Here is a 13,026-nt window from a genome sequence, read left to right on the forward strand (position 1 = left end):
TTCAGGAAAGAAAATGTTTTTCTGCAGAAAAGACTATTAGGGTGTTATTAAAAGAGACAACACATTTTCGTATTATGTATTTGAATGTAGTATTAGCAGGGAAATGTTTTGGTTGCTACTGTGTGCTTATGAAAATTCATGACATGTTAAGACTGTTATTGACTAGTTCATCATGCAAAGTGGATGTTGATTATAATAACTTTCCCATTCTGTACCAGTCATATTTGATTAACTTTGATTACATCCAGTTTTCCAAAACCACCAAAACATAAACTGACCAAAAGATTATGGAATGAAACAGAAAACTTAAAGGGGAAATCCACCATAATTCTTTTGTTGAAATATATAGTCTTTCAGAGTGGCATTGGTGTGAAAGAGTTCATTGTGGAGAAACTCACTCTGATAGGAACTCTGAGAGGTTACAATGTCTACAAAACAAATAGCCATTTTATTTTCTATCCAACACTACCAGTGAACCTACACATGCCTTCTGAGCTCTTAAATGTTGATAATGGTAAAATAGAGGCACATCTGAAAAAAGGTGCCTTTGGGGACTATTTTGCCTTGTAACGCCCTACATCTAATTCAGGTAATTTATAGTGCAAAATAGTTTGAAACTATTGTTAAACAACGTCTCAGATATGATGCAGGGCATTTATAACCATATCATGTAATATTTTTTGTAAGGGAGCTTTTAGAGGGGTTAACTCTAGACATCTGGTTCCTATCACCACCACTGTGAGCAAGTTTCTCTAGAACGGAGCCTTTCACATTAAACCACTCTGAATGACTTTGTTCACATCTTAACCATTTGGTTACACAGACGTTAAAAAACTGGTAGAATTCATGTTTAATTATCTGCTCTGAAATTGAAGTAGAATTTGTGCTGGACCTGACTGTGTTTTTATTTTGACTGTTCATCTGTTGCAGACGGGCATTTCAGGAGTATTATCAGGAGCATCTGGAGTACGCCTGTCCCACTGAGGATATCTACTTGGAGTAGAGGAGGAGAGAGGTTACCAAGGCAACCACTGTCCTTAACGACAGACGTCTGTTTCCGGGTTTGGCCACTTGGGGGCGACTGGTGGCCTTTACTGGATGTAACATAGGCCTCGACTTTTCTGTGTCTCTCTCTCTCTCTTTCTCTCTTTGCCTCTACATGAACTGAGCAGAACACATAGGCTCGATCTTAGTGATGCGTCCATTTATTTACCTATCTGTTTGTTTACTCTTTTATTTATTCTCATCCTTGAATTGGATTGCCTGTTTGTTTAACTTTTGTATGATGTAGTTCCTAGGGACATGGCTTGGTTGAGATATTACCAATGCATTTTTTTTTCTTTTCTTTTTTTTTCCTCCTGGTTCAAAAATGACAAAAATATGACTTCACATGTTTTAATGCATGGCTTTGAGGGTTATGCTCACAGACACATATATACACATATACACTCACACACACAGGAAAAACTGAAAACGATGATGAATTTGAAATTCATTTTGGAAGGATGGGTTTCGTTTGTAAATATGTATTAGTTTGATTCCGAAATAATGCCGATTTGTACTGAAATGGACAACTGGACAGGCGTCGGTACTGAACAGGGATTAGTAATGTAATGTCTGCTCGCTGTAGTAGAAGGTTTAATGTGCATTCTTATTCTACCATCATGTAAATACTGTATATTTAGAAACAGTAGGTGACTACTACAGATGCTTCGTTACATTATTGTATGTAAGTAGCACCCTCCATCAGCAAACGGAAGAGTGGAGAGGATTGCAGGTGACCAGGAAGGCCTGTGTGTTAGCCTGAGAATGGAGAGCCGGGTAGCGTTGGCCATGCACGGTCCTGTAGATACTAAACTGTACTAAATCACTCAAACTTGGCTATAGCTTAGCAGGCCATCCCCTGACCATTCTTGTATAGGCTAATTCTCAGGCTGTGCTTCAGTGCTTTACGCTGCTGAGTCTCTTAGGCCCTGCCCTCCATGCATTGAAGGCTAACAGGTAGATGTGTAAGCAGCCAGTGGGGTGCAGCACGCATTCGACAAATTACTTAGCAAATGGCAAAAGCCTAGTTGCAATCTACTATCAGTCTATTAAAGGCTTAGTTAAAGTCTACTATCTGTTTAAATTAAGTCCTTGCATCTTTGGACATGAAATGAAGTCACTTCAGAATGTTAAAAGGAATATTTTACAGCCTATATTAGTTATTCTAGTCATGGTCCACTCATAGTCAGTGTACTTAGCAGAGTAATATTAGGCCTCAGCAGCTGGCATGCACCAGAAAGAATAAAGTAAAAATGCTCTGTTAAACAATACCAGTGCCATGCATGAAGGGAAAGGATGAAGAATTCCATTTCAGGCAATTTCAGTCCTAACCTGCTTGCACTGTTCGGTTTAAAATAGAGTAAAGCTTAATACATAGAGATATTCTACCAAGAATTTTGCAGTGCAAATTGAGCTACTCTGTATGTGTCTTAACAAAACACAGTACAATGGCAGTGCAGTACTCCATCTTTTTTTGCACCCTGTCAGTCTTATCTGGCAGACAGAGTAAATGTGTTTTTCTGCTCCTTGGCATTATCTCTAGTCCTTGCCCTAACCTTGACTCCAATATCACTAAGCTGTACACAACAGAGTAATTTCTTACAGAGCAGGGGGCCCTCTGCTGGCCTGATACTGTTAATGTCCCACATCATTTGATGATCTAACAACAGCAGTACTGCAGAACCCATTTACTGATATCATAGATGAACATTAACTACAACAATGAAATTCCATTTCTTGCATGGACAGATGGAAAGTGAAAAGTCTCAGTGGTCATGAATGATGGTACATGGACAAATAGGCCAAATTGCTTCTCAGTGTGCTGATGCTTTCCTACTTTCCCGCTTACTATTTAACAGAAGATTTTCCTACAGCAGGCTGGCTTCATTATCCCAGTGTCAGTAGATAATAATAACTATGTATCTTTTAGGCAGGACTTCAACACAGCTGTGGATGAAAACATTGAGGCCGCTCACGTCCTGCTCACCCTAGTCACATGACTGCCCCTGCAATCCGATTCCATCGTTACGTGTTCATTTGTGCTGATGATACATGTAAAGGGAGGGCTGCAGTTTTAAGACTTTCAATGTGATTTGCTCTCAGCTAGGTTGCTGTAAATACTCTAGAGTTGAGATGACCATGCTGTGTCCTTTCTGTTGAGTATGTTACTGAAATAAATATGTAAATTTAAAGAAAATAATAATGGTGACAATGATAACCTATCACAACCAAAAGGCAAACGCAATGGGAGTTAAAAAAAGAAAATTGTAAATTGGTTTAAATTAGCATTTGTATATCTTCTTTAAACTGCTTCACATGGCTGTACATCTGTGGTTGGATGTGTCGTCACAGTGTGCTGAGTAACATGTAAGTGCTAAGACACATGCCTGTGAATCAGCTGTGTGCAGTGTCATTCATACACACGTCCACCCCTCACACAATCATTTATGCTACCTGTCCAACCCTTGGCATTATCGGTACAATCAGCTCAGTCCGATCGATCGCTGAGGTGAGCATAGGCTGTTCAGATTCTTCAGGACACTCATCAGGATCCCAGATTCAAACTTGCGACTGTTTTCCATTAAGACATTACTTCATAAATGTTTGTCCAGAGATTAAATGAATTTCTCAGTTTTGTCTACATTTTAGCATTTTACAATCATGGATTGGCCATAAAACCCCTTATGTATTGAAGCAGAACAACTAATAACTGGATTACATAAGCTTGGGTAGCCAAATGAGTACAATAAATACAAACCTCTGGACTTCAAGTACGTAATGCAGTCCTTCACTGTATAACAAGACCAACAGCAGCAGTATGACAACTTATCTATCTTGTATCTTTAAAAATGAAACTTGTAAAAACAAAAATCAAAAAAACAAAAAAATTCACTGCCTTGTCATGGATTTGGTCTTATGAATAAAATACTATATGCTTGATGTCATCAAAGTGTTTGTGTAGTTCTGTCAGTGTGTGCAGGACATTTGTATTGCTTATTTTGGTGTACAGGTATCTGAAAATGTGCCTCAAACAGTGGTCGCACCCTCAGTTTACACCAAGTAGCAAACTTAGGCTCATGTGCCTGTTCAGCATTCAGTTACTTTACTGTAGACAAGCTCTGATGTGCTGATTTTCATTTATTTCACTTATAAAGTCTCAATGACAAACATTTGGACAGGCCAGTGCTACTCCTTGGAATGAACTGCAATCTCTTTCAAAGATTCAAATAATCACACAATACAATGAAATCTTACTCAAACCAATACAGTACATAAAAAAACTTGCAATATTTGTAATAGAATATCAATTTGATCATTAAATCCAGTGTTTTCAAATGAGACCCAGTGTTCTGTAGGATTTTAGGACAAAACAATGTGGCCTGATCTTCATAATGTAAATTCTCACTGTAATAAATATTGGATTTTCCATCTGTGGAAAAAAAGTGAAGCTACTTTAAAGACAAAGGGCAGCCCCAATGCTTTATTTCTGTTATAGTGATGGTGTTTACATTATTTTGTCCACCCTCTATAGCAGGCACGTCAAACTGGGTACCTTCCCGGGCTGCAGAGATTAGTGTTTACCCTCCACTAATGCTCTGAATTCAGTTCATGAAGGCCTTGCTAATTAGCTGAAGAGCTGAATTAGGTGTGTTTAATGAGGCAGTGTGCTGACGGTGGCAGTCTGCATTGTTTTGGCCCATAAGGACTGCAGCCTGACGCATGTCCTCTATAGCTTTAGCAACAACCCAAACCAAACAAGTTAGCAAAAAGAACATTAAACGCACATTAATGAACCAACAGACATCATATTTTATTATACAATCAGGAGGTGAGGTGTTATTGTTACAGATTAGTTTGCATTATTTAAAAAAATAATTAGATCCACTGTTAGATCAGAATAAATCTAGAACCAGGGCAATTTAATCACCAGGGTTTCTGCTAATTGCAAACAGGAAATGTGTAAGAGGCAGTGATGGCAAGCTATAATGATGTCTCTGGTCTGTTTCCCTTATAAAAAAAAGGCCTGAGGCCTTCTGTGCAGACCAAAGACCACAGCAAAAAAAAATCACAGTACTGAGTAAAATAAAAAAGCTGTTAGTACCCCACTGTCCCACACTGGCAGCATTTAGGTTTAGGTGAGCACTCTGGGTTACAGCAGGGCTCCAGCGAAGGGTCTGTTCCTTTACCAATCTCACTCTCCCCAAACTCCATTGAAGCCTCAAATGCAGCCTTTAGGTCCTGGATCTTCTTCTGCACTGTGACCCACCCTGGGAGACTTTTCAGTGTCAGGTTATAGTTCTCAGAAGGGTCTGACTCCAGGTCAAACAGCAGAGGAGGGTCATGCTGCTGCAAAAAAGCAAACACATTGCAGTCCTTGTCTGGAGTGGTGCTACTGTGTGTTGCTCCTGAGAGAAAAAAGACAGGGAAATAACAAGAGAAGGAGATACGGAAGTTTAGTTGAAAGGAGTAAAAGAGATTAATATATTAAAGTATTAACTCATTCTATTCAGATCCCTGTAGATCACAAAACTAAGCAAGGACTTACCCCGTGTGTAATAGTGAGCTTTGTATTTTCCCCATCTCACTGCAAACACACTATACTTCTCACTAGGGTCAGTTGGGTAGAAAAACATTGCCTCCCTCTTTCCCTGAAACACACAGGACAAGGTGAGGCAAATAAACCTATCACTTTTTATGAGACGTCTGAATCAAACACTCAGAGCAGCGCAGTAACTCGATTATAAAGTCATTCTTCCTTACTGGTCCATGGTTGAACAAAATATCAGTCATTTCCACACCATCCAGTTGAACTTTGGGGAGTGGAGCTCCAGCCAGTTTGGCAAAGGTAGGCAGGATGTCCAGAGTGCTGGACAGGCTATGAGTAACACCTAGAAAATGTGAGCAGACACATCACCAAAATGGTCACATTCTAGAAGGTATGTATGATGCTTGGTACAGTGAACCTTCTGTACCTGGCTGTATGACTCCAGGCCAGTATGCGATGGCAGGTTCTCTCATTCCTCCTTCATATGTAGTGCCTTTACCACATTTCAGCAACCCGGAATTTCCTCCATGAGACATTCGCATAAGCTCTGGCCTAAGAGTGGAAAAACCACACTTGCACTTGAACACATGTAAAGACATCAAGGAATCCATAAGAGAATAGACACAGATATAACAGGGTTGCACAATATATCGTTTGATTATCATTATAGCAATATTTTGCAAAGGTTTTTACTACTTATTACTGCAGAAGGCCACAATAAACAAACAAGCCCTTTAACAAATCACAATAATTTTTTTGTAAACTGTGAGCTGTTCAGACATTTCAGATGAGTTTCTGTAGGCATTCTGATAACTCAAGACATGTGACCCACCAAACATCAAAATAATGCAATTTGATCATTTTTCAGGTCAAATCTAGGGTTCTCCCATTCTCTTTACCTATAGCACTTGGCAAAAGTCGGAGACCACCTTTTATTTATTTCATTTACAAGTTATTACAGGTTATTCATTTTTAAGAAGATATTTCTGAGCAGATTAGACAAGATAATCCATTTGCATAAGGAAGGGGAAAAAATAGGTGTTTCTATAACTGGAGTTCCAGGAAATTATATATATATATATATATATATATATATATATATATATATAAAACAAAATTCAATGATGTGCAAATCATTTAAACCCTACATTTCATTAAAAATAGTACAAAGACAACATATCAAATGTTGAAACTGATAAATTTTATGGTTTTTGAAAAATCTATGTCCATTTTGAATTCGATGCCAACAACACATTCCAAAAAAGTTGGGACGGGGCAACAAAAGACTGGTGACATTGTGTAATGCTAAAAAAACACCTTGTGGTTAATTTGCAACAATAACATGATTGGGTATAAAAAGAGCATATCAGAGTTTGTGAAAGCCTGCGTGGGCAAATAGTGCAACAATTCAAGAACAAAGTTTCTCAACATAAAAAAGCAAACAACTTTTGCTTTTATCATCTACGGTACATAATAACATTAAAAGATTCAGAGAATCTGAAGAAATCTCTGTATGCAAGGGACAAGGCTAAAAACCAGTATTTTCTGGTCATGATCTTTGGGCCCTCAGGAGGCACTGCATTAAAAACAGACACCATTCTCTAGTGGAAATCACTGCATGGGCTCAAAACACTTCTGAAAACCACTGTCTGTGAAAACTATTTGTCACTGCATCCACAAATCTAAGTTAAAACTTTAAAACGCAAAGAAGAAATCATATATAAACAGGATCCAGAAACACTGACACCTTCTCTGGGCCCAAGCTCATTTAAAATGGCGTGAGGGAAGTGCAAAAGTGTTCTGAGGTCCAACAAATCAACACTTGCAATTCTTTTTGGAAATCATGGACACTGTATCCTCCAGGCTAAAGACCACTCAGCTTGTTATCAGTGCACAGTTCAAAAGACAGTATTCATGATGGTATAGGGCTGCATTAGTGCACATGGCATGGGTGACGTGCACATCTGTGAAGGCACCATTAATGCTGAACGATGTATACATGTTTTGGCAACATATGCTGCCATCCAGACGACGTCTTTTCAGGGAAGGCTCTGCTTACTTCAGCAAGACAATGTCAAACCACATTCTGCATGTATTACAACAGCATGGCTCCGTATTAAAAGAATCCAGGTGCTAAACTGACCTGCCTGCAGTCCAGACCTGTTATCACTGATAACATTTGGCACATTATGAAATGAAAAATAAAGATGAGCAATAAAGGTCCACTTTTGCTACAGATCTGAAAAAATCCACAGGTGTTTCCATCCATCCTTCCGCTGAGAGAGGACAACTCAACACTATGGTTTTGTAAGGATGTCTAGCTGTTAAGAAGGAGGAAGAAAAGGAAACAGACAAAAAAGAGGAAAATGTGCACTAGAACATCAAAACTGGACACCTGAGATATGGAACAAGATTTTATGGACTGATGAGACTAAATTTGTAATTGGGGTTACTTGGATTGTGAGAAGCAGAAACTACAACCAACTTTTAAGACTGAACTTTGGAGGTGTAGAAAAATATCCCTTCAGATTTCTTTGAAAGACAAAGCAAGTCTTCTGAACAGAATCTAGGCTGAAATAAAGACAAAGGGTGTATACACTAAATGCTGACATTTTTATAATATTTGAGGCTTCTGTGTATTTTTCTGTTAAATATGTTTTCTGCTTACTTACCCCATGCGGAAAAAATATTACCTTGTACTTGGCCATTTTGACCAGAAACGAAATAAATGAAGGGTCACTGACATTAGCACAGTACTGTATATTATGAGACACATTCCAATCACAAAATTCAGCATATAACCTGTGTTTTTGTTCCATACCTTCCAAGATTGATACTAATTTTGAAAAAAGCTAGCAACAAACATAATCCACCAGGAGTGATGGGGCTCAATAACTTGCAGTGTTTTATTATACATGCACACATTCTCAGTACCACTCTTACCCATTGTCGGACGTGAAGAAGACGAGTGTGTTGCTGAGGACACCAGTTTCCTCCAGAGTCTGTAGAATGGCTCCTACAGTAGAATCAAACTCCAGCAGGGAATCCCCAAACGGCCCTCTAAGCGACCTGCCCACAGACTTCCACCCAGCAAACTGCGGGTAGTGAGTGTGCTACAGGGTACAGAATGAGACAGAGAAGAGGATATATAGACTTTGTGTAAATGAAGGTATATTCACCAGTAGAATTGTTCATTTTCAAGGTGAGCAGTATTTTCTTTTGCTAGCTTCACTTTGTATGCCACATCAGCTGCATAATACTGTGTTCCATTATAACCAAAACCACATGCAGACTGTAACATTTACTGTTCGGTAGGATTCAAACCAAACACGTAAAGCACTTTCATAAGATTCCAAATCCTGTCCATGCAATTCTTATGAATATTATGTATCATATTATGTGGGCAGTGTATTTATTAGGTGCATTAGACTGCATAGTATAGTCTAATGATATAGCAGTAATATTAGCTTTTGCAAAATCAATATTGAAAAAGGCTGTAATACGTAAATGAGTCCTTTAATAAATAATACATTTGTTACATTTGTGCAGTGAGGAACCTAAACAACATTAGATGTTCCAGAGTAGCTTCTATTCATTTTTTGATGAATCAAGGAACCCACACGATCCAATAAACATACATAATTTTGGTCAAAATAACACAGGTGAACCTTTAAGCTTCTAATATCAAAGTGTTGTTAATATATTGAAAGACATATTGTATTCGTAATATATAGCATTATAATTGCAAGATGGTATGTTGTCTATATTGTGCAACCCTAGTAAAAGATGGCATGTACAGTTGAAGGTGAGGCTGCTACTCACATGAGAGGGATAATAGAGGAAGAAGGGCTGCTGTGCCTCAGCTGCTGTGCGAATGAACCGAGTGGCAAAACCACTGTAAGAATTCTCCAGATTCACAAAATCTACAGGCTGCTGTAGGATGGTTTCCCCGACCATCAGAGGCACTGTTACCACACCTTGATCACAGCAGCCAAAACACTTCACATCAGGAGGGAAGCACGTCAGGTTTTGACAGGGACCCTTTAAAAATACAAGGTGAGAAAACTGTAGAAACCTATTGATTGTACTGTACAGTAAAAGTCAAAGTGTCTTCACTGAAATTATACAGTCTTTTTCTATTCCGAGATTACTGCATCAATATTATGATAGTTAACAGGTGTCATCCAAAGACTGAACTGTGGAAACGCCAAGCGATACATCAGTCAAAATGTAAGTCAGTTTATTTATATAGCGCTTTTTACAACGGGTGTTGTCACAAAGCAGCTTTACAGAAAAATTTGAGTCAAAGCACCCATGAGCGAGCCAATGACGACTTTGGCAAGCAAAAACTCCCTAAGAGCAAAATTTAGATATGTTTAGCCAAGAAATTATACATTATGATATCACATCATGATAGACAGATATGTTACCATGTCATGAGAGTATGGGATGCCAAGGTAGTGGTCGAAGCCTTGTCGTGTGGGCAGGTAAGTGCCATTTGCCCCATACCCCAGATGCCATTTCCCCATCATGGCTGTAACATAACCCTGTGGCTTCAGGACCTCTGCAATGGTGGTCTCGTTCAGTGGGAGCCCACCACGGGATCCTGGGTACAGCACACCTGGATAAATCCCAGAGCGTGTCTGATAACGACCCGTCAAAAGGGAAGCTCTACAAAAGAAGCAGCAATGATTTTGGTCAGTTTAGGGTTTGGAGCCACCTTGTGGCTGTTAGACTGACTGGCCGTAATATCATATCAAGCAGCAAAAAATGAGAAGTGACCACTGGACACCTAAAGGAAACCACAAAATAGAGGCCTCTGACACTGTGTAAGTTTATATGCATAGGTTGTACACATATTTGCATACAACATATACATATGTTTATTCCGTATATTATATATATCTCTTACTGTTCTCACTGTATACTGTTATATACAAATGCACATATATATAATAAAAATACAGGTTTTAAAATGCTGCTACTCTGTTTTAAGCTAGGAGATGTATTTGTCCATGTGTATATACAGCTGTATGGATACAGGGTCAGAAACCATATAAGCAAGATTACTTAACAACCTGACGTGGTTCAAAACAAGTGTGTGATAACTTAGGCAGGCAGGCACTTTGTTGCTAACGTTAACTGGTTGGATAAGCTTCTATCACTTATTAGCTACATCAGCCTCACGGTTCAGTGCAGAATAATGAAGCAACCTTCGGACCCAAATGGCTGCTGATTAGCTACTTTTGGGGTAAAGGGGAAAACTGATTCATTTCAACTCGTCCTTTAGGACTACTGATCAGACTGGTGGGCTTCCTGCAGTGATCTGCCCTGTGAATGCAGTCCGAGACCACTGACTAGACATCATCACAGTTCAAAAACCTGCAACCAACGTCACACCTGGAGGGGCTGCACACGGGGCTCGTGACATAGAAGTCGGTGAAGCGCAGCCCATTTGCGGCCAGTCGGTCCAGATTGGGGGTCAGTGAGCTGGGGTGTCCGCTAAATCCCAGGTCCCCGTACCCTAAATCATCCGCAAAGAGAAGCACGAAGTTCGGCCGAGTCGCAGCCATACAGTCCGGGACCAGAAGCGCCAGCAGAGCTGCAGTCACCCACTCCATGTTCTGACGAGAGAAACTTCTTGAAGTCGGTGAAGTGCATCAAATGTCCAGGTTATAAAGTGTAAAACTTCACGAGCGCCTCGTGAACTGAGACACAGGAGACATGCTAGCTGAAAACGAGAAGTACTGCGAGTAACGTTACTGCGCTCTCTGCGCTCTCTGCGCAGACTGTACTGCTGCTGCTGCTGCTGCTGTTATCGGCGTCCCTCGAACGAGCGTACGAGTGAAATGCATTGTAAACCTTTAATCAGCACTAGATAAACTCTGAACTGATAAAGGTTCCACATATTACATTATGATATTATTTAAAGCGATGTACAATTAAAATCGAAGTGACTTCCTCGTTACAGTCACGTGAAAAGAGTCGTGTGATCAAACACCCTACGTCATTTTTAAGGGTTGATGGGATATGTAGTTTCTTTGTAGAGATGACCGCACGTCTGTATCAGCATCAGCCTATTGTGATGTTCAGTGTTTAATCAGTTCATCTTTTTACTGTTGTACTGTTGTATAGTTTAAGCTGTACTCTTAAACTATACTGTGGCAGCATATTCTCTGTTCAAATTTAAGTGCAAATTTAAAAGTCCGAGTCAAGTCAAAATGAACTTTGTCATTCAGACTATACAACAAGGAGTGCAGAGCTGAGCGAGATTGCTTTTCTCCAACTCTGGTGTGCAAAATATACAGAAATATAACATAAAGGCAACTGCAGAGAGAAATACTAGACAGACATAAAAAAATACATATAGGGACTCTTTTTTTTCTATATAGCATTTATATTTTCTCACTGTGAGCTCAAGTTTCGAGTTCAAGTTTCAAGTTTATTTGTCACTTGCACAACATGTCAGGACATTTATGCATTGAAATGCTTGTGGTGAGGCTCAGCTAATCACGCTACAGAAAGTAAATAAGTAAAAATAAAAATACAAGAAAAACCAACTGAAATATATTAAATATACACAAATATACACAAAATATACACAGAATATAGAGACAATATACATTTTAAAGTGACTAAGTGACTCGGTGGTGTTGTTATTTAAAGTGACTTGGTACCTTTAAAGCAAAGTATTTGTAATGATCCATAATGAATTTACTTCCAATATCTTTTTTAATAAAACAAATGGAAGTGATGTGGCAAGTGAACTAGAAGGCTCTCATTCACTGCTCTTGTTTGGAGCACAAGAAGCTGCTGATACTCATCTGCGATAAAATGTACAGTTACAGTGAAATATGATCCAGTGGTTATGGTTGTCCACGCAGCACATGTTACAGCTATTCTACCCGTTTTCTTTAGTGATTTTATAACTTCGGTTTTGGTCTCATTGTAGAGACGGGGGGATCGCTGTGTCAGTAAAGTATCTTCTAGACGGGTCGTGTTCAACATAGCGCGAGAGCCCTGTTTCGCAACGACTGAGAACCCGGCGTGCAGACTGCAGGTCACATAGTAGCGATGCTTTATTCGCATTTATAAGCAGCGCAGTTGGTTTCCTGGTACGTAAATCTGCAACGAGAGACTATCAAACACTAAAAAGTGGCGAAGCTGAAGTCAGCTTCTCTTTCGAATTCTACTGTTCCACCTTAAATGGTGCCGCATTTTCATTCGGCACCTCAGTTAGAATTTAAGGTGGAACGGGAAAATTCGAACAAGAAGCTGGAGAATAAGAAGCGACTTCAGCCTCGTAAGACAGTCGAACATTGAGACATTTAACTGATCTACTCGCTCATCCAGTTGTGTTTTTTGTTATGTGCTGCCACAGACTGTCCGGGCGCTGCACTTCCGCACTTTTCCCGCACCCCTAACGTGTATATATA

The 13,026-nt window shown here is 39.5% G+C and overlaps 2 protein-coding genes across 2 annotated transcripts in view; one reads left to right on the forward strand and one right to left on the reverse strand.

The window, feature by feature from the left end:
* Window positions 1-3,675, forward strand: part of mapk8ip2 (mitogen-activated protein kinase 8 interacting protein 2) — a 46,515-nt gene extending 42,840 nt beyond the window's left edge. The window contains exon 13 of the mRNA XM_036584992.1: window positions 931-3,675. Within this exon, the coding sequence (XP_036440885.1) occupies window positions 931-1,003 (73 nt within the window). The 3' untranslated portion in view covers window positions 1,004-3,675. The remainder of the gene's footprint in view (window positions 1-930) is intronic.
* A 1,155-nt stretch (window positions 3,676-4,830) lies between these two features.
* On the reverse strand, window positions 4,831-11,585 carry arsa (arylsulfatase A). The gene is made up of 8 exons (XM_036585526.1): window positions 10,991-11,585; window positions 10,021-10,261; window positions 9,413-9,631; window positions 8,534-8,703; window positions 6,018-6,142; window positions 5,806-5,933; window positions 5,591-5,693; window positions 4,831-5,450 (listed from the first exon to the last, which is right to left on the reverse strand). The coding sequence occupies exons 1-8, from the start codon at window positions 11,209-11,211 to the stop codon at window positions 5,140-5,142; spliced, it is 1,518 nt and encodes a 505-aa protein (XP_036441419.1). The 5' UTR covers window positions 11,212-11,585; the 3' UTR covers window positions 4,831-5,139.
* Between the last annotated feature and the right edge of the window lie 1,441 nt (window positions 11,586-13,026).

This window comes from Colossoma macropomum, unplaced genomic scaffold, assembly GCF_904425465.1.
Source record: "Colossoma macropomum unplaced genomic scaffold, Colossoma_macropomum, whole genome shotgun sequence".
Lineage (NCBI taxonomy): Eukaryota > Metazoa > Chordata > Actinopteri > Characiformes > Serrasalmidae > Colossoma > Colossoma macropomum.

Coding starts and splice junctions, on each gene's coding strand:
- arsa (XM_036585526.1), bottom strand. CDS start 11,211: ATGGAGTGGGTGACTGCAGCTCTGCTGGCGCTTCTGGTCCCGGACTGT. Junction 9,632..10,020: donor TCCCATACTCTCATGACATG/GTAACATATCTG, acceptor GTATTTTTAAAG/GGTCCCTGTCAAAACCTGAC. Junction 5,451..5,590: donor AGCTCACTATTACACACGGG/GTAAGTCCTTGC, acceptor TTTTTCTCTCAG/GAGCAACACACAGTAGCACC.